Raw genomic sequence first — 22,193 nt, 5'->3', positions numbered from 1 at the left:
CAGATGGGAGGGCAGCAATATGCAAAGTTTCAGCTCAGAGACCCATGAAGTTTATGTTTTTTCCTGTTGGGGATTTCAGAACTCTCATTCAGAATTCTGCTCTCCTCCAACACCATTTCTAGCTTCCATATTCATCACTCACATGAGAGCAGGAGATGGATCTCTTCAAAATGTTCCCTAAATGTTCCAAAATGATCATGAATATGATGATGGTGATCATGATGGTGATGAGGAGAGTAAACCATAATATAAGACTTTATTGAGGGTTTCCTTATGCCAGGCTCTGAGCTTTGTGCTATGTAGCTTTTTAATTTTCATTTGCATAATCACCCCCAAGATAGAGGTGCACAGTTGAGGAAAAGAGCACAGCATTCTTATTTAATTTTTACCAAGTCCTGGGGTAAAAAGGGATGAAGTCAGGTTTGGATTTGAGTAGCAAGACCCTATTCACAAGGCATAGCATGTGGGCAATAGCTTTCCATACAATTTATTTTCATGGGGCTAATGGGCCTTTGAAATGTGGGAGGTCCAAATTGAGATGTTCTGTCAGTATAAAATACCAGATATTTTGAAGTTGTACGGAAAAGAATATAAAATATCTCAATTTTGTGTATTAGTGAATTATAATATTTTGGGGGTAGTGTAGTAAAATTTGGTATAGTAAAATTTTTTATTTTTTTTTTTAAAGATTTTTATTTATTTGTGAGAGAGACTGAGTGAGAGAGAGAGAGAGAGAGAATGAATCGGGTGGGGAGAGGGAGAAGCAGACTCCCCACAAGCAGGAAGCCCCTGGGATCATGACCTGAGCTGAAGGCAGATGCTTAACTGATTGAGCCACCCAGGCACGCCTAAAATTTTTTATTTTAAATAAAAAACATTTTATTTATTTAAATAAAATATTAAAACAAACACCCCCCCCCAAAAGCAACCAATGACACAACCTACCTTCCCTTTCTCTTTCTAGGTCACTTTAGGCAGAATACCAGCAGGGAAACAACTGAGCCTCATTCATTTCCTTTTTTTTTTTTTAAAGACTTTATTTATTTGAGAGAGAAAGAATGAGACAGAGAAAGAGCATTAGAGGGGGAGGGTCAGAGGGAGAAGCAGACTCCCTGCTGAGCAGGGAGCCCAATGTGGGACTCGATCCCGGGACTCCAGGATCATGACCTGAGCCGAAGGCAGTCGCTTAACCAACTGAGCCACCCAGGCGCCCAAGCCTCATTCATTTCTGATTCCTCAGTACCTACACTGTGGTTGGCACAGTGTAAGCAGCTAATATACATCTGTTTATATATATTAATTATATATTATATATTATATATTCTGAGCTGAAACTTTGCATATATATATATATGCATATCTATATCTATATATATAACACATTGATTACCCTTTGTTAGTTCACAGGAACCCAATATAGTCAATATGACTTCCATACACTGGGGGCTTTCTTGCCTGAGCTTTCATTTCTTCCAGGAATGTCTTGTATGACTGATGAATGAGATTCAGTGGTTTCCCTCCAAGCACTCTTCCAGGGTGACAAATCAAATTCATCAAACCCTGAAGAAGGGGCCATGGGAACCCTCAGTTTTGTAGCCAAATTGCATAGATGTTGGCTAGAAAATGAGGAACCTACTACTTGCGATTGGCATCTGAAGTGGGGTGGGAGCAGTCTTGTGAGCTATCCTGTGGGATTTGATGCTCCAGGCAGATAGTGTCAGAATTGAGTTAAACTGTAGGACACTCAGCTGTTGTAGACAATTGCTTAGTGTGGTGGGGAGGGGAACCCCACACATTTGCTGACCAGAAGTTTTAGAAGTGAAGTATTCTGTGTAAAAGTAAAGGAGAAATTCAGGAGGTGAAAAACTGGGTGGGTTTTTCCTATACAGTGCCAAATACAATTCAATTTTAATTTATTACTCATTAGGTCGGCATGTCCATGCCCACTGTGGGATCTTTGAGGGCAAGGTAATAGTTTCAGTGGTGAAGGTAAGAACATGTTTGTTCTCTGTTCTTCTGTTCAAGAACCTCCCTAAGATTCTAGAGGGCACCTTGTTTAAATTTAGTGGGATCCCCAGCTATTACTGTAATTCGAGCCCCAGTAGTGATTGAGAACATGGAGGTTTGCCAATTGGTGCATTTCAGCAGATATTAAAGTTAATTCAGAACCGATGTTGAAGAGATGTAAAAGCACCTTTCTATTTCTTGTTCCGTAAATTCTTCTAATATATTTCAGACTTCCAATTGGGTCAAATTGTATACCTCTATTTCAATTTTTTGTTTCTTAACCCCATATGCAAGTGTCTTTCTTTCTCTTAATTTCTTTTTCCCTTTTTTTATTTCTTTGTTTTTTATCACTGGATATATTTCAAGGGAGGTCCTCTCTATCCTGCTCATATTTGTAAATTTCTTACTCCAGAGAGCCTCAAGCCAGATCTTCAGGCTGAGGGACTGCCTCCACAATGATGAGTGTTTCATAGGGTTTATATACCCTGTGCTTAAATCAGGTTTGAATTAACCCCTTTACTGTAATACAGGGGTGCTGTGGATGTTTCTCCCTATAACCTTGAGGATCTGGATCTTTGTTGCAACAAAGGTGGGGGCAATAGGAGCAGCAGAGGTATTGAAAGGTCCCAGCCTGTTTTTAGGAGTGCAGACCTGAGCATGACACACAACGACTGCTTTTCTTTTCCTTCCCTTCCTCTCCTTCTTACTCCCCTTCTCCCTCTCTCTCCCCTCCAATGACATTCTTTCATGAGCAACCACCCAATGGACCTAGATCTTGCACAGGGTATACTCTTTCCCCTGAACACCCTTAAAGGACAATGCCTGGTTGAAACACACAACCAATCAGGGTAAGAGCCTTTCCCCGGCCCTAGTGTCAGTCACAGCTTCATTCGAAGACATATGGATAGGTCTGGGCCAAGACACAAGACCCAGGGCCACATTAAGAAAAGACCTAATCCCATTGTCCTGTCTCTAACAGCCAAGTAATTATTGAAACTTCCAAATTAGGTTATTTAGATCTATAAGAAAGGATTAGAAGGGCTTAAGAAATGCATCACAGTGCAATCCAGTCCAGAGTGCATGCTTCATGCTTGCCATAAGGCAGCAGAGCCAGTGAGGAAGCCAAAGCAAGAGAAGAAAGACCTTATATGGTGGTGGTCATTGTCTCATGCCCCACTCACTCAGATAGGACACTCTGCAGAAATAGGATGGACTCCTATTCAAAATTTGGCTTGGGTTTCGAGGCTGATAATGCCACACATACAAGAGGGTATAAAAAGTTTTATTCCTAATATGAAGACCTCCCTGTCTAGAGAGAGCATTGCAGGCCTTCTATACTGGTCTGAAATGCTTGTGAGGTTTGAATGTCTCACTGTCACCAAAGGAGGAAGAACCCAGGCTTGTTTACTTGCTTTCTTTTTTTTTAATTGAGATATAATTGACATATAATTATATTAATTTCAGGTGTGCAATATAATGACTCAAAATTTATATATTGCAAAATGATCACCACAAATCTAGTTAACATCCACCACCATACATAGTTCCAAGATTTTTTTTCTTGTCACGAGAACTTTTAAGATCTACTCTTAGCAGCTTTCAAATATGAAACACAGTATTATTAACTATAGTTACCATGCTGTATATCACATCCCCAGAACATACTTGTTTTATAACTGGAGGACTCAGGCTTTCTTATCACCTAGCCCAGGTGTTGGGCAGATGGGGTTAAGAGCAGTATGCCTTAAACTCTGTTAGCAATCAAATATCACACACAAAAAAATGGGTCAGACACTTTATTACATAGATCTTTTTTTTTAAAGATTATTTATTTATTTATTTATTTATTTATTTATTAGAGAGAGAGAGAGAGAGACAGGAGAGAGGGAACAGAAGCAGGGGGAGTGGGAGAGGAAGAAGCAGGCTTCCCGCTGAACAGAGAGCCCAATGTGGGGCTCGATCCCAGGACCCCAGGATCGTGACCCGAGCTGAAGGCAGACGATTAATGACTGAGCCACCCAGACGCTCCAGGAAAAGGAATTTTTGATAACATGCAACAACCTACTTTTGACTGCTTAATAGTGTCCTTTAATTAGAACAATTTTTTTAAGGGAGAAAGATATTTCCTATTCCTTTTGTTTCCTTTAAAGGAGGGGACTGATATGTTAGTGTGTTTATGGATTTTTAAATCTCTAAGTATCCTTGCCCTTTTAATTTCTTTAGCCTAGTCTTTCCAAAGTGGATGCACATAGAAACCAGGCTGTTAGAGACAGGATGCACAAAGAAAGTGAATGGAGCAAAAGAAAATGAGAAAAGAGTTCTAGGAAGAATGTGTTGCCACAACTGAGAAATTTTGCTAGATTTTCCTCAAGTGTGAACACTTTATGAATTGCTTGAATCCAAAATACAGACACACTGATGGATACCTATATACTTGTTTCCTTTATTTAAACTCTCATTTTGGGTGCCTGCATGGCTTAGTTGGTTACGCGACCGCCTTCAGCTCAGGTCATGATCCTGGAGTTCCGGGGATCGAGTCCTGCCTTGGGCTCCCTTCTCAGCGGGAAGTCTGCTTCTCCTTCTGACCCTTTCCCCTCTCGTGCTTTCTTTCTGTCTCTCTTGAATAAATAAATAAATAATTTATTTTTTAAAATAAATTCTCATTTATTTCGCCAAAGCTGTCTCTGCTATGTGGAATCCCAAAATCTAACAGGTGTCTTGGAATTCCTCCTCCTGGGGTTCTCAGATGATCCAGAACTGCAGCCTGTAATCTTCAGCCTGTTCCTGTCCATGTATCTAGTCACCATGCTGGGGAATCTACTGATCATCCTGGCTGCCAGCTCTGACTCCCGCCTTCACACCCCCATGTACTTGTTCCTTTCCATCCTGTCCCTGGCTGACATCGGTTTCACTTCTACCACGGTCCCAAAGGTGATTTTGGACGTTAAAACTCATAACAGAGTCATCTCCCATGCGGGCTGCCTGACTCAGTTGTCTTTTTTTAATCTTTTTGGCTGTTTGGATGGTGTACTCTTAACCGTGATGGCCTATGATCAGTTGTAGCTATTTGTTATCCTCTGCACTACCCAGTCATCATGAACCCCCCGCCTCTGTAGCCTGCTCATTCTGGTGTCTTTTTTGATCAGCCTTCTGGACTCTCAGCAGCACTGCCTCATGATGTCACAACTTACCTTTTACGTGGAAATTCCTCATTTCTTCTGTGACCCTCCTCAGCTGCTCAAACTTTCCTGTAATGACACTTCCACCAATAAAATATTCATGTATTTTCTTGGCACCATCTTTGGTGGTATTCCAGTCTCAGGGAATCCTTTTCTCTTATACACGAATTGTTTCCTCCATTTTGAGAGTCCCATCCACAGGTGGGAAGTACAAAGCCTTCTCCACCTGTGGCTCCCACCTGTCAGTTGTTTGTTTATTTTATGGAACAGGTCTTGGGGTGTACCTCAGTTCCGCTGTCTCACGTTCTCCCAGGAAGGGTGCAGTGGACTCAGTGATGTACGCTGTGGTTGTTCCCATGGTGAATCCCTTCATCTACAGCCTGAGGAACAGGGACATCAAGAGGGCTTTGCAGGGGCTCCTCAACAAAAGAGCCTAGTCTTGGATTTTTTTTTTTTTTTGTCTTTTGATTAGAAATGATTACAAAACCAAACTATATGGTATTAGCAAGCATGTCCCTCTGGTCATATAATTTTTGTAGCTCATGGTTTCCATTCCTCTTGATTTGAAATATCTAAATATTGTTTATCTTGGCACATCTCTGATGGAATTAAGGGAGTTTTCTGGGGCCCCATGTATGTCAAAATCATTGCACAATTGAATCTTATTGCACCTATGGAATCTTCTGTATTTGTCACCTATGACCCAGGCATCCTGTAGGAATTCAAACTCTCTTTTAAATTATATTCTCTGGAATACTACTCAGTCATCAAAAAAAAAAAAATGAAATCTTGCCATTTGCAACAATGTGGGTGGAACTAGAGGGTATGCCCTAGAGGGTATTATGCTAAGTGAAATAAGTCAATCAGAGAAAGACAATTGCCATATGATCTCACTGATATGAGGAATTTAAGAAACAAAACAGAGGATCATAGGAGAAGATAAAACAAGATGAAACCAGAGAGGGAGACAAACCATAAGAGACTTAATCATAGGAAACAGACTGAGGGTTGCTGGAGGTGAGGGGTTAGGAGGATGGAGTAATTGGGTGATGGACATTAAGGAGGGCATGTGATGTAATGAGCACTAGGTATTATACAAGAATGATGACTCACTGACCTCTATCTCTGAAACCAATAATACATTATATATTAATTAATTGAATTTAAATAACAAATAAAATATATTCTCACCCATTTTCACTGTCACATCTATTTCCCATAATACTTTGGCTTTGATCAAATCTATTGATGCAGATTGTTTAAAATAATGTATGTCACTGGTCCTCAATCTTGGCTTCATGTTTGAAGCATCTGATATGCTTTAAAAATCCTCATGCCTGAGTCCCACCACCACCGATTAAGATTCAGTTGGACTGGAGAATAAAAAGAACATGAACAGTTTTTTAACAGCACCCCAGATCGGTCTAATGTTCAGCTAAGGTGGAGGACTATTGAATTTTGTCAGACCTTTCATTCAAAGATAACTTTCATGTATGGGTCCTTTATTGTTCACGGTCAAACCCTGAACATCTCAAAGTGATCAGAGATCAGAAAGGAGGAGACTGGGCGCCTGGGTGGCTCAGTCGTTAAGCGTCTGCCTTCGGCTCAGGTCATGATCCCAGGGTCCTGGGATCGAGTCCCACATCAGGCTCCCTGCTCAGCAGGAGACCTGCTTCTCCCTCTCCCACTCCCCCTGCTTGTGTTCCTGCTCTCGCTGTGTCTCTCTCTGTCAAATAAATAAATAAAATCTTAAAAAAAAAAAAGAAAGGAGGAGATATGAAAGAGTTTTCCATAGCAATGGCCAATGTGATTTTTTCCCCTCATATTCTTGGTAATATTTTTTACATATCTTCTCCTGCCACACTCTACAGCTGGTTCACTGTGCTGGATATTAAAGCTATTGTTTTCTGCTCTAAACTTACCCTTCTATACTTTAAATTGTGTTGCTGTGGTAGGGGCTGGGAATCTTTAAATCACTGCTCTGATTTTCCTTCTGGCTTCTCTTTAAGTTCTTCTAATAATGGTAATAAAGATCACATGCACTAATGCCCAATCTTTTCCCCATACCTCTTAGCGCATGGTGTTGTCACTATATTCTACAGCTATGGCTCTGTTACCATATTTTTCCTTTTGTGCCTTTCATAAAAGTATTTAATCATACCTATACTAAAATTACCTTCATTAAAATAACTAGTGTGGTTTCTCTTTATTGATTGAACTCTGACTGATCAATCATAATATAGGGATTAAAGCTACATTGTGAGATGCAATGGGGAGATTGCAAAGTGAGCTCAGGATAAAAAGGTGATTGTAATGAAAAATCTTGTTCAAGGGTGTACAGTTGAGGTTTCAAGTAGTGGTGGTATTTCCAGTGGCTGTGTGGTTCTAATTGTCCCAATAGCTTATTAAGTCACCTGAGTCATTATGGATAAATTTAACTCTATCTTCATTTTCATTACTCAAGGATAGCAAAGGACAATGTCCTCAGCAATGGGGAGATCTTTCCTTTCAGTAGTAACCACCTCATTAGTAACCCACTTTGTCAGCATGCTTCCTTCTCTTCTATCATGATCAGTTTGGGTCCTGTCTTCTGCTACACACCCAGGATCCCATGTACATATCATTCTTTCCTTTACAGATGCTACACATAGTTTCTGAGGTAGCAATCCGGGCTTTTTGAAAAGCTGTCGAGGGGTGCCTGAGTGGCTCAGTCGGTTAAGCGTCTGCCTTTGGCTCAGGTCATATCTCAGGATGCTGGGATCAAGCCCTGCACTGGGCTCCCTGCTCCTCAGGGAGCCTGCTTCTCCCTCTGCTTGCTGCTCACACCCCCTGCTTGTGCTCTCTGTCAAATAAATAAATAAAATCTTTAAAAAGAAAAGAAAAGCTGTCTAATAACTGGTTTGATTTGCTCTGCCTTTACACTAAGCCAAATGGCCTGCCAACTTCACTGACAATGAACCTAGTATTGGATTGGCTCTTCCTACTGCAAAGTGACTTCAGTTTAATACTAGATTTTCTTCCTATTTAAGCATTCTAAAACATATCAACACTCACAACTCCTTCTCCAATCCTTCACTATACTCCTGTCATTTGGTCATTTGGGCTCTCTAAAGTTTCCCTCTGCCATTTATGCAAACACACAAAATCAGCACAATTTCTTACATACCCAATTTAATTGGGTAAATATGATGTTTTCTTCATATCAGTTAATGAGAAATCAAGCTCTGAGTTTGTCTTCCAGTCAGGCCTTGAGATTAGACTACATCCCTCGCCCACATTTTGAATGTAGAGATCTCAGAAGTATTTTTTTAAAGATTTTATTTATTTATTTGACACACAGAGAGAGACAACTAGAGAGGGAACACAAGCAGGGGGAGTGGGAGATGGAGAAGCAGGCTTCCTGTGGAGCCGGGAGCCCGACTCGGGGCTCGATCCCAGGACCCCGGGATCATGACCTGAGCCAGAGTCATTTGCTTAATGACTGAGCCACCCAGGCGCCCCACCTCTGAAGTATTTAAGCAAACGATCAAGTCACCAGATAAATATGTAAAAATAAACAGTTGTCTAAGATAGTAACATACATCACTGGACAGAAAAATTAAAACCTGGGCTGTTTTTCAAAACAGCAAAAAACATACATCTCCAATGTATAAAATTCCAAACCCCAAACCAACACTATAGAAAGAAAAAATAGAAAGTTCCCCTTAGAGACATAAACTTTAACTGAGAAAATGGAAATTCTATAAGATTCTTGGTATAGAAGACCTAATTCTCCCTAAATTACATGATTAAGTCAATGGCTCTACAGATGTAAAAGTCATACGTTGTTTTCTGTAGTTGAAAAGAAATATGTCTGAATTTTACGATGAGATAAATAACTTGGAAGTCAGAAATGAGGAGTATAAGTCGGCTTCTTCTTGAGAAGAAGAGGGGTCTAGATACCACCCCCACCCAGTACACTCACTTTTCTCCTTTTCTTCTTCAACTAATAATAGCAAGTCCTTAGAGATTGGGAGAGCATGGACCAATTTGGCTAATTATGTACCATGGGCTTTGAGCCCTCAAGGTCAAACAACTGAAAACAATTAGCCTGTGCTTCCCAGCCTTTTAGTTGCCAGTCCCAGTTCAATGGGCTCCATACCTGTGTCTCCTCCTCCCAGAGTTGTCTGCTCCGGGACACCCATACCTGCATGCCTTCTTGCCAGTCCTGGAAACAAAGCCTCTATCCTCATCCAGCTCCGGGTAGGGGAGAGGCAGCCAGATCTGCATTCCTCAGTCCTGCTCCGGCAGTGAGTAGCAAGTACAGTGGGAGGGATTGAATGCAGGAGGGACTGGGAGTGCATTGTTTCCTCCTCCTCAAGACCACTGGGAAAGTTGGGATAGCCAGACAGGAGGGAACCAAAATGCAAAGATTCAACTCAAAGCCCTATAAAGACCTAGTGGTGTTGGCTCTGGTGGGGATCCTAGAACTCTTATTTAGATTTCTATTTTTGTCTCATGCTATTTCTATCTCCCTTGGGCATCTTCCCCATCAGAGCAGGAAATAGGTCCTTCTTAACTGCCCCCTAAGTCTTCCAAATGATCATGTAGGTGATGGTGATGGTGATGACGGAAAGATATCAGTAACCACAATGTTACAAACTTTTACCTTGGGACTCCAAGTGCGAGACACTGAGATGAATTTTCTACATAGCTTGCTACCTTTTATCTGTATTACCACCCCCCTGAAAGACAGCGACATCCATTATCATCATTTCAGAGTTAAGGATAGGAGCACAATATTTTTTTTCACTTCCTGATTTTATTTATTTTTTCATCAACCCACCTTTTTAAAAAAGTTTTTATTTAAATTCCGGTTAGTTAACATACAGTGTACTATTAGTTTCAGTTGTACAATATAGTGAATCAACACTTCCATACATCACCCAGTGCTCATCAGGACAAGTGCACTCCTTCATCCCCATCACCTGTTTCCTCCACCCTCCTACCCACCTCTCCTCTGGTGATCATCAGTTTGTTTTCTATAGTTGAGTCTGTTTCCTGGTTTTCCTTTCTCTCTCTTTTTTCCCCTTTGCTAGTTTGTTTTGTTTCTTAAATTCCACATCTGAGTGAAATCATATGGTATTTGTCTTTTTCTGACTGACTTATTTTGCTTAGCATAATACTCTTTAGCTCCATACATGTCATTGCAAATGGCAAGATCTCATTCCATGCATGAGTCAGTGGACACTTGGGCAGTTTCCATAGTTTGGCTATTATTGATAATGCTGCTATGCTATAAACATCAGGGTGCATGTACCCCTTTGAATCAGTATTTTTGTATCCTTTGGGTAAATGCCTAGTAGTGCAGTTACTGGATCATAGGGTAGTTCTATTTTTTTTTTAAAAGATTTTATTTATGTATTTGACATAGAGAAGCACAACGAGAAAGGGAACACAAGCAGGGGGAGTGGGAGAGGGAGATGCAGGCTTCCTGCTGAGAGAGAGAGGGAATGGGAGAGGGAGACGCAGGCTCCCCCTGGGAACTTGATGCGGGGCTCAAACCCAGGCCCCCAGGATCATGACCTGAGCCGAAGGCAGACGCTTAGCAACTGAGCCACCCAGGAGCCCTGGGTAGTTCTATTTTTAACTTTTTGAGGAACCTCTATACCGTTTTCCAGAGTGGCCGCACCAGTTTGCATTCCCACCAACAGAGCATGAGCATTCCTTTTTCTCCACATCCTCACCAACTCTTGTTTCTTGTGTTGCTGATTTTAGCCATTCTGACAGGTGTGAGGCGATATCTCATTGTAGTTTTGATTTGCATTTCCCTGATAATGAGTGATGTTGAGCATCTTTTCATGTGTCTGCTGGCCATCCATATGTCTTCTTTGAAAAAATGTCTATTCATGTCTTCTGCTCATATTTTAATTGGATTATTGGTTTTTTTGGGTGTTGAGTTTTATAAGTTCTTTATATATGTTTTCGATACTAACCCTTTATCAGATATGTCATTTGCAAATATCTTCTCCCATTCTGTAGCTTGCCTTTTAGTTTTGTTGATTGTTTCCTTTGCTGTGCAGAAGCTTTTTAAGTTTTACCAGGTCCTGGGATAGACAGGGGATGAATTCAGGTTTGAATGCAGACAGTGAGACTATTCACAGGGTAGCTAGGCAGTATTCTCTCCTGCCTACCCTATTCATATATCTCTTCCCTGTTACTCCAGGCAGAGACCTCCACTCACTGTGCTCTTCCCTTTAGGGCATTCATGCTAGCCAGAGAGCAGTTGGTATCACTTGCTGCATCAACTATAGAAACGATGGCTGAGATGAAGGTAGAGACCATAAAAAGTCAGCTCATGACAATTCAGGGCAGCTATCTTTCTTGCCCCTGCTCTCAGATTTTGCTTCATATTCCACTTCCTACCCCATTCTTATATTTTAAGCCGTTTTGATCTCTGAGGGAGATATGGAGTCAGGATGTTAGATTCCATTCTTAGTTAGGAAATAAACGGTTCAAAGATTATCTTAGCAATTTTGGAAAAGACCTCTGGACTTCTGCTTAAATTCTCTGAAGTGCAGGGAAACAGAGCAAACAAGTTCAGTGCATGGGCCTCAGAGACCCACCATTTAACTTTGAACCTTATCTGCTCTACTTTTCATCTGTATGACACTGGGCAAGTTCTTAATGTCTTTGAGCCAGTTTATACAACTGCACTAAGACTTAAGATGAGCGGGTGCCTGGGTGGCTCAGTCATTAAGTGCCTGCCTTTGGCTCAGGTCATGATCCCAGAGTCCTGGGATCGAGCCCCACATTGGGCTCCCCGCTCTGCGGGGAGTCTGCTTCTCCCTCTCCCGCTCCCCCTGCTTGTGTTCCCTCTCTCGCTGTGTCTCTCCCTCTCAAATAAATAAATAAAATCTTAAAAAAAAAAAGAATTAAGATGAGCACTGAACATGTGACTAAATATGTGATAGATGCTTATAGTAAGGACAAGGTAAATTTTAGGTATTATTATTGTTGTTATTGTTGTCATTATCAAGGCTAAGCACCATCTATTCAACTAAAATATCCTGTGATCAGAAGATTCAGTTTTTCCTAGATCCTGAGAGAACACTTTTTTTTTTTTTTTTTTTTTTTGTCCTCATGCAGGTACTGAGTGTTTGGAGCGAAACAACTGAATCACATTCATTTCTGACTTCTCAGAGCTTTTACTTTGCTTGGCACAGAGTAGGCTGCAAGAAAAACAGCGATCTCTGATAAATATTGAAGAGGCCCTTCTTTGGTTCTCAGAAACAGGGCATAGACATGTCTAATGTGGCTTTCATGCACTGGGTGCTTCTCTTCCTTCCAATGACATTTCATAGATCTAGATGAAAAATAAAACAGTGCTTGTGTGTATCTATGCCACAGATTTTCTAAGAAACCTATCATTTTCCATTTAATAGAATCTATGTTTAAAAATTACTAGAGATTTTCATAAAGATGAAAATTAAAAGAGAGAAAAAGAGAAAGGGAGAAAAATCTTATTGCATGAACTGAGACATATTTTAAGATTTCCACCCATTCTTTTCCTTTTTCTTTTTAGAGAGGGAGAGGTGGTTGGGGGCAGACTTAATTCTACAACACTGAGATCAGAACCTGAGCCGAAATCAAGAGTTGGATGCTTAACCAATGGAGTCACCCAGGCACCCCAATTTCCACCCATTCTTCAGTGAATTTCCTGGGACACAATAGGCTTCTACCTCTCTGACATATAATACAGTAAAAGTCATTAAACCTTTCTTAGGATTGGGTTTCATCAATAAACCCACCATCCCAATAACAATGCAAATTCTGATTTACAAACCATGACTCAATATTTATTGGGTGCAAACCTCTTTTAGGTGCCACATGTATCTTGAAATGGATGCTCTTCTCCCCATTTCTAGATAGGGAATACCAGCACAGAGAGGTTGAGATGTTGACATATACTTTAGTCTGATTCCCATCTCAGGGCTCTGTGCACTCCACCAGTGTGGAATGATTTCTTTCTTTTCAAACATGCTTTAGTTCCAGATGAGTAAACAGAAACAGGACCACCAATTCCTTCTCTTGGGATTTTGTAAGTTCATCTGTGAATTAGGAAATGGGGTAAGTGGTTTACAGGGGCCTTTACTACATGAATATTATAGATCATAGGATTTCTATGAATAGTAAAGCACTTTGCAACCTATTTTGGAAATCTGTGATATGAAAATATTATTCCTTATACAAGATAGGAATTTTCATGTGGATCTATCATGGAAAGACCATTGCACACAGACTCCAGGGATCTTTCTGATTCTATACCTTGACAATAAAAGCATGAAGCTGATTTTGTCCTCACTTTCTATTAGGAACATAAATGTAGATAATTAATAGTAAAATTGTACATATATTTATTTTTACAATTCTATCATCTTTTATGCTGATATATTATAGAAATTCTCATTTGTGTAATATGGAGGTGGGCACAAGAATTTTATTAGGAATATTGTAATAAGGGTGCCTGGGTGGCTAGGTCAGTTAAGTGTCCAACTCCTGATTTCAGCTCAGGTCATGATCTCAGGGTCCTGAGATGGGGCCCCATATCAGGCTCTGAGCTCAGTGTGAAGCCTGCTTAAGATTCTCTTTCTCCCTTTACCTCTGTCCCTCCTCCTGCTTGCACTCTCTCTCTCTCTCTCTCTCTCTCTCTGTGTGTGTGTGTCTCTTGAAATAAATAAATAAAATCTTTAAAAAACAAAAAGGGAGTATTGTAATAAGAGCATAAGAAATAGTGCCGAGGACAACAGAGAAAGGGAGGAAAAACTGAATGGGAAGAAATCAGAGAGGGAGGTAAACCATGAGAGACTTTGGACTCTGGGAAACAAACTGAAGGTTTCAGAAGGGAGGGGGGTGGGGAGATGGAGTAGCCGGGTGATGGGTATCAAGGAGGGCACGTGTTGTGATGAGCACTGGGTGTTATACGCAACTAATGAATCATTGAACACTACATCAAAAACTAATGATGTATTATATGTTGACTAACTGAACATAATAATAAAAAAAGAAATTAAAAATAAAATAAAATTTATCTTTCAGGTAATACTATGCCTCATTTGAAGTGCTTGAAATAGATGTGTATACTTCACAGACACTTAAAATACATTACTGTGGCAAGTGAGAACTCAGGAAACAACATGTGCATTAGTATAATATTAAGTAAACTTTTAAAAAACCTATTTATGAATACATAAATCAATACTAATATTATGGAAACATTGAAAGGAAAATATATCTACCACATTCATGACAGTGTTTGCCTTTGGACAACTGAAGTGTAGGGGAATGCGATCATGCAGGGAAAGCAAGAAAACTTCAATTTTTACTGGCAACAAATATGAGTTCTGAAGCAAGTATAACTAAGTATTTCTATGTTTATATATTTATATGTTTCTCTAACATTCTTTGGTTCAATGTCTTCATGGTGGGCATATACAGAAACAGATGAATAGCCCAGACACCAATAAGGAAACAGTTCCAAGAAGAGTTTACAACTGAGAAATGTTGCTGAAGGTAATGGGATATATGCTCCGTAAGTGTGACTACTTTACTTGTGAATTGCTTGAATCGAAATATGCACACTTAGCTGGGTGTCTCTACACTTGTTTTGTTTATTCAATGTTCTTTTCTTTTTCAAGAGGTGTCCCACCTGCATGGAACCACAGAATCTAACAACTGTCTCAGAGTTCCTCCTCCTGGGCCTCTCAGATGATCCGGAACTGCAGCCCCTTCTCTTTGGGCTGTTTCTGTCCATGTATCTGGTCACTGTGCTCGGGAACCTGCTCATCATCCTGGTTGTCAGCTCGGACTCCCACCTCCACATCCCCATGTACTTCTTCCTCTCCAACCTGTCCTCTGTTGACATCTGTTTCATCTCTACCACCATCCCAAAGATGCTGGTGAACATTCAAACACATAGCAAATCTATCACCTATGCAGGCTGCCTAACTCAGATGTCCTTTTTTTTTCTATTTGGGTGTTTGGACAATCTACTCCTGGCTGTGATGGCCTATGACCGGTTTGTGGCCATTTCTCACCCCCTGAACTACCCAGTCATCATGAACCCATGCCTCTGTGGCTTGTTGGTCCTGGTGTCATTTTTTAGCAGCCTTTTGGGATCTCAGATTCACTGTTTGATGGTGTCACAACTTACCTTCTGCACAAATGTGGAAATTCATCATTTCTTTTGTGATGCACCTCAACTTCTCCACCTTGCCTGCTCTGATACCTCCATCAACACTATACTAATGTATTTTATTGGTGCCATTTTTGGTGGTGTTCCACTCTCAGGGATCCTTTGCTCTTATACCAGAATTGTTTCCTCCATTCTGAGAGTCCCATCCACAGGTGGGAAGTACAAAGCCTTTTCTACCTGTGGCTCTCACCTGTTGGTTGTTTGCTTGTTTTATGGAACAGGTCTTGGAGTGTACCTCAGCTCCCCCATCTCCCCCTCCCCCAGGAAGGGTGCAGTGGCCTCAGTAATGTACACTGTGGTCACCCCCATGCTGAATCCCTTCATCTACAGCCTGAGGAACAGGGACGTCAAAAGGGCACTGTGGGGGATGATCAGCAGAACAGCCTAATCTCAGCATCTGTCTTATCCCTTTTGGTTCATAGAACTGGAAAATGCAGCAAATCAAATATGCACAAGAAATTCTGAATCTGCAGCCACATGGTATACCATGTGTATGTACCTATATGTACCTATGTCTACGTACCTATATGTACCTATATGGATCTCTGCTTTTTGCTTGCACGATTATTCCTGTTAGCATAGCTCTAATGGAATTGGGAGATTATTTTGGACTCCCCACTTAAATCATAGTCCCTGCAGGATTATGCATATATCTGTATACCCCTCTCATTTTCTTTATGCATTACCTAAGACTCTTGGTTATGAGCAGTCTTGTTTCTATCATTGCAAAATAATCACAACTCTCTCTTTCTTGTTATTTTCCTATGATTTCCTCCCCTATTTGTTAAGAGGATCTAAATCCTACATTAAGGACCAAAACATCAAATACATTTTTGTGCCTTAATGAGCTTGGTCAGATATATGTATATATTTTTAAGTAGGCTCCACAACCAGCGCAGAGCCCAACACAGGGTTTGAACCCATGACTGTAAGCTAAAGACCAGAGCTGAGATCAAGAGTCAGATGCTCAACCAACTGAGCCACCCCGGTGCCCCATCTTGATCAGATTTTTGAGCGAGTAGGATAACTATTTAATTTCCTTTTGAAACTGAAATGGGACCCTATTAATATTGAGTTTGAATAAACAGTTATCAAGTTTCCTGGGACTTCCCTAGGAAAACTGGGATATATGATTCCCAAGGAGTAGATGGGAGAGGAACCACCAGAGCAGAGATGATCCCAATTTTCCTGATGATTGTTTTTCCTATTCCATCTAATTTCTCCTCAATCATATTACATAACCAGACACAAAGGGACAAATACTGTATAGTTCCACTTATATAAGATGCCTACAATAGTCAATTTCACAGAGACAGAGAGTAGAATGGTGGGAGCCAGGAGCTGGGGGAGGGAAAGATGGGATTAGTGTTTAATGGGACAGAGTTTCAGTTTGGGAAGGTGGAAAAGTTCTAGAGTTGTATGGTAGTGATGGTTGTGAATGTACTTAATACCACTGATCTATACACTTAAAAATGGTTAAAGTGGAAAATTTTATGTTATTTTTCCACACACACACACACAAAAAGATCTCCTGTCAGGAATAAGGGACATGTTGCTTCAAATGTTGGGTGTTTCTCAACCCTCGGCAATCAACCCCTATAGGGATCCGCCTCAGCAGGGTCATGCCTCCTTCCTGGGGCAGCCCACATCCGATAACTGTTTCATGTGGGGGTGTAAATGTTTGTACCTTTTGCCCTAATTCCAGCCAACTCTAAGAGATCATCTTAGCTCCAGAGCTCCCTGCTGGTTTTTGGAGGTCTTTGATGGACTTCAGCTTGGCTTGACTTTTTCCAGTGTTCCTCTTTGCTGCAAAGAATTTGTCAAACCATAAGATTGCCCTCACTTCTGACACCAGCCACAAGTTCAGGGGTCCCTAGGTCCACTCTCACATCAGACCAGTTGGATACAAATTTGGGAACTTTTTCACATTTGATAATTTGCTAGAATATTCAAACTGAGAGGACTGCCTTGATAATGCACTAGAATGACTCACAGAACTCAAGAAGCAGTATACTATGATTGCAGTTTTATTACAACAAAACAATACAAATTAGATTCAGACAAAAGATACACATAATGCAAGGTCTGGAACATCCCATATGTGAAGCTTCTTGTTGTCCTCTTTCCTTGGAATCCAGACCCATTACCTTTTCCTGGGACATATGTGTGACACTACTCAAAGACTGTTACCAGCCAGGTAGATCACCTGAGCTCCAGTGTCCAGAACTTTTATTGAGGCTTCATTATATAGATATGATTAGTTGAATTATGGCCTGCATGGTTGAACTCAGTTTTCAGTCTCCCTCCTGAGGTTGGGCTGATATCACTTTGCCCAAAGCTCCAACCCTTTAATCACATGGCTGGTTTTTTTGGCATGGCCAACCCCCATCCTGAGTCATTTCATGAGCAAAAACGATCAGGTGTGGTCCATGAGGCCTTCCATGAATAATCAATAACTCCTATCACTAGGGGAAATTTCAAATGTTTAAATGTTACCTACTGGGAGCTGGGACCAAAGGCCATATCTCTCTTCAGGTGAGGCCAAATTCCTTACTACACATCTGCCCTTCCCCAGGTGTTTATTCCAGGAACACTGCCTCGTAAACATCCTGCGTGTTAATCATTGTCTAAGAGTCTGCACTGCAAGAAACTCAATGTGGGACACCCTGTTACTAATACAATTTATTTGAGAAAATTTTAAAGACATTTCCAAGGTAGTTGAAATGGTCCGCAATATTCTTTGAATTACAAACCCAACACTGAGCTCAGGAATGGGAAAATTCAAGGAAAGGAGAAGAGGAATGGGAGCATTCATTCATTCAATGCCTCCCTGGGGGCAGCAGGGAGGTACCCATTGAAAAGTTTAAGGAATCTGGAAACCCAAACTCAGAGATGTTTGGAAATGCACTCAATAAACATATGGAGAAAATTTCAACCTTGCTAATAACCAAATAAATAATTTATCCATCAGTGTATATATTGTGTTTGGACATAAAATGTGATCAGAGAAACTGGGATCCTGGATTTATGTTCTATGAGGGCAAAGATTTTTGTCTATTTTTTTCCTCTTCACTGCTGCGTTCCAGATACCTACTGTAGCCTGGCACACCAAAGGTGCTTAGTAAATAGGAGCTAGCAACTGTTATTGATAAAATGCACTATTTCATAATCCTCATGCAACTATTCTGAATTGGTACTTAAAGTGGCCGCAGCACTAGAAATCCAAGCTGAGGTGCAGATTACTGCACTTTCCTATTAAGGAAAGTAAAAGGAGGGGATATGGAGAGTAGAACTGAGGATAACAGAGCAGTCAACATAAGAAGTTAAAGTACATAAGAAAAAGTACTGGCAAGGCAATTCTGAGCAAAGTCACTTATGAAGGATGGGTGAGAAGCAAAACTCAATGTGATTAAGAGGCAGGATTTCTTTAGCCAATTGCTGCTATTCCTATCAGTTCAAAAACCCAGGACTAGTATTCCTATCACTGAACATAGGGTGTTCTCCCCAAAACGTTTTGTAGAGCCCTCTTGATGTCCCTGTTCCGTAGGCTGTAGATGAAGGGGTTCAGCATTGGGGTGACCATGGTGTACATCACCGAGGTGATCATGCCCCTCCAGGAAGATGCATCAGAACTGAGATACACACCAAGCCCTGTCCCATAGAATAAAGAAACCACAGACAGGTGAGATGCACAGGTAGAAAATGCCTTATACTTCCCATTAGCTGTTGGGATTCTCAGGATTGAGGAGGCAATTCGGGTATAGGAGAAAAGGATCCCGGAGAAGGGAACAATGCCAAGAAGGCTAGTTACCATATATAGCAGGATATGATTGACCAATGTGTCTGAGCAGGCAAGTGTGAGGGCCTTGGCAAGTTCACAGTAAAAGTGTGGAATTACCCAGTTGGTGCAGAAGGACAACCGTAATATCAACAGACTCTGGATCAGGGAGTATGACAAGCTGATGAGCCAGGACATGAGAACCAGGAGGCCACAGAGCCGTGGATTCATGATGACTGGGTAGTGCAAGGGGTGACAGATGGCCACAAACCGGTCATAGGCCATCACAGTGAGGAGAAAAGTGTCCATACCTCCAAAAACCATAAAAAAATACATCTGGGTGATGCAACCTGCATAGGTGATGGATTTGCTTTGTGTTTGGATGTTCACCAGCATCTTAGGGACTGTGGTGGAGACGAAACTGATGTCAGCAAAGGACAAGTTGGAGAGGAAGAAGTACATGGGGGTGTGGAGGCGGGAGTCCGAGCTGATGGCCAGGATGATGAGCAGGTTCCCGAGCACAGTGACCAGGTACATGGACAGGAATAGACCAAAGAGAAGGGGTTGATATACCGAGGCTTGGGAAAATCCCAGGAGTAAAAATTCTGTAACACTTGTTTGATTTCTTGGTTCCATGTTACCAATCCATCAGCTAGATGATTGAAGCAGGGAATGAACATGAAATAGGCATTGGATAGATTCTAGAGTCTCTCTATTACTTTTATTTCCTGAAGTGAAGCACTGGGCACAATAGCCTTAACATTACAACAGAATAATACATTCTGTTATTCATTACATGCAACATTTAATAATGTTGATCAACCCCTGTCCATCGGCCTCTGGGACACTCATTTATCCTCTTTATTTAGAATCATCAAATCTAAAAAGTTAAGAAGCACTTTGGACCTTAGCGATAAAGTGGTCCAAACTCACTCTAACACAAATGTGGAACAAGAGGTCTGGTGAACCTCAGTAACTTAATGTGGATTATCTGCCTTACCTGGGACCCAAAAAAAGGGTGAGATAACTATGTCTCAGAGGTGAGAAAATTTGAGAGTATCTCAAATATCTGGATAGACTATTTCAGGATGAGTAGAATGTAGGTTTACTCCTTAAGAAAAAGAAAGGAGGAAAAAGAAAATGTTCTTATCAAATAACAAACCACATGAACAAATTCTTAAGGCTTAGTGTACCAGGAGCGATCAACATCCTGCAGGGCCAGGGCCAGATGCTTCCTGGACATTTGTTGCTTGACAAAATATCCTTCATCTGTGAAGTTAAGAATTGGTGAAAATGTCCAATGGAAACGTAGATATCAAGGTTTCAACCATTTTGGTACCATAAGATAAAATACTACAAAGGTCACAAGGAGAATTTTGAGTCACCCTCAGTGGTGCTCTTTAAATATTGGGGGAAGGGACACCTGGGTGGTTCCATCGGTTAAGCATCTGCCTTTGGCTCAGGTCACAATCCCAGGGTCCTGGGATTGAACCCTGCGTTGGGCTCCTTGTTCAGCGGGGAGCCTGCTTTTCCCTCTCTCTCTGCCTACAGCTCCCCTCCTTGTGTTCCTGCTCTGTCAAATAAATAAATAAATAAAATCTTAAAAAAAAAGTTTTCCACAAGAAAAACATTTTTTGTAACTGTGTAGTGGCAGATGTTAACTAAACTTATTGTGGTGATAATATGTCAAATATTATATGTGCTAAATATATGTACATATATGTATATATATATAGAGATTTTATTTATTTATTTGACAGAGAGAAAGAGAGAGATTGAGCATAGGCAGGGGGAACGGCAGAGGGAAAGAGAGAAGCAGGCTCCCCACTGAGCAGGGAGCCTGATGCGAGGCTTGATTCCAAGACACTTGGGATCATGACCTGAGCCGAAGGCAGACGCTTAACTGACTGAACCACTCAGGGACCTCTATATGTGCAATATATGGAATCATTATGTTGTACACCTGAAACTAATATAATGTTACATGCCATTTTTTTAAAGGTTTTATTTATTTGACAGAGAGAGCACAAGCAGAGGGAGAGGGAGAAGCAGGCTCCCCACTGAGTAGGGAGCCCAATGCGGGGCTCGATCCCAGGACCCTGAGATCATGACCCGAGCTGAAGGCAGATGCTTAACCGACTGAGCCACCCAGGCATCCCTGTTACATGCCAATTTTATCTCAAAAAAAGAAAACCCACAAAAACCCAAAGCCGATAGTATTTCTGGAATGATAAAAATGATTATATCAGAGGCAAATTGTTTGTGAATAACATCTTTGTTCTGACCCTTGGTGGGGTGAGCAGTTTGCAATCATCTCTGCTGGCTTCTGGTGAGAGGTATTCTAAGCAAATGGTCATGACTCATCTTTAAAGTATGATAGTTTGTAAAAGATTCCCTTGAATTCTAATAAGTGTGGCTTACTCTCTTGCATTCCAATCTGATTTGTTGAGCAGACTATCAGAGAGTGCACAGGAAATGCCCACAATTCTGGGTATTTCCTGGAGTATGCTGTGTGTGTTAACAACATCAACTGCATTAGAATCTAGGAAAACAATTTCATTTCTTACAGGTGCTGTATTGTGATTCAAATGGGTCATAAAATAAGGAATAGCATTCATCTTAAGAAAGAGTTTCCCACACATTAGAAACATTTTATCTTAGGGCCAGAGGTTAGAAATTAGAGGTGGAGGATACAACCATTTGTCATTTACACTTTCTCCTTAATTTATGCACCAAATACATGTTTGTCTTCTGTTTCTAGTGTCTAGTGCAAGAAGGGCTTCTTTGGGACAGACTAAGTGTTAGCTGTTGGGGATACAAAGATTAATGATGTTGTTTTGTCCTGAGGAACCCCACCTTCCAGGGGTAGTGATGGATGCAGAAGCCTGACATTGTAATTCAGTGAATTAAATGCTAAGATAAAGGCAGTCTGCAAAGTGAAGTACAGAAAGGAACCCCAAATTCAGCCTGAAGTGATGGAGTCAGGGAGGCATTC

General features: G+C 41.0%; 2 protein-coding genes and 1 pseudogene across 2 annotated transcripts; 2 read left to right on the top strand and 1 right to left on the bottom strand.

Annotated features, from left to right (window-relative positions):
- Positions 1-4,701: 4,701 nt before the first annotated feature.
- LOC113916111 lies at positions 4,702-5,623 on the top strand (annotated as a pseudogene).
- Positions 5,624-14,821: 9,198 nt separating this feature from the next.
- On the top strand, positions 14,822-15,808 carry LOC113916535 (olfactory receptor 18-like). Its single transcript, XM_027583028.1, has one exon. It carries the CDS (start codon positions 14,879-14,881, stop codon positions 15,806-15,808), a length of 930 nt encoding a protein of 309 aa, XP_027438829.1. The 5' UTR covers positions 14,822-14,878.
- Positions 15,809-18,901: 3,093 nt separating this feature from the next.
- Positions 18,902-19,840, bottom strand: LOC113916543 (olfactory receptor 7C1-like). The gene has a single exon (XM_027583037.2). The coding sequence runs from the start codon at positions 19,832-19,834 to the stop codon at positions 18,902-18,904; it is 933 nt and encodes a 310-aa protein (XP_027438838.2). The 5' UTR covers positions 19,835-19,840.
- Between the last annotated feature and the right edge of the window lie 2,353 nt (positions 19,841-22,193).

Source organism: Zalophus californianus, chromosome 1 (assembly GCF_009762305.2).
Source record: "Zalophus californianus isolate mZalCal1 chromosome 1, mZalCal1.pri.v2, whole genome shotgun sequence".
NCBI lineage: Eukaryota > Metazoa > Chordata > Mammalia > Carnivora > Otariidae > Zalophus > Zalophus californianus.
The sequence above is the reverse complement of the archived record's forward strand: the minus strand, read 5'-3'. Positions and strand labels throughout refer to the sequence as shown.

Bases quoted from the DNA above. Each gene is read 5' to 3' on its own strand.
- LOC113916535 (XM_027583028.1), top strand. From the start codon at position 14,879: ATGGAACCACAGAATCTAACAACTGTCTCAGAGTTCCTCCTCCTGGGC.
- LOC113916543 (XM_027583037.2), bottom strand. From the start codon at position 19,834: ATGGAACCAAGAAATCAAACAAGTGTTACAGAATTTTTACTCCTGGGA.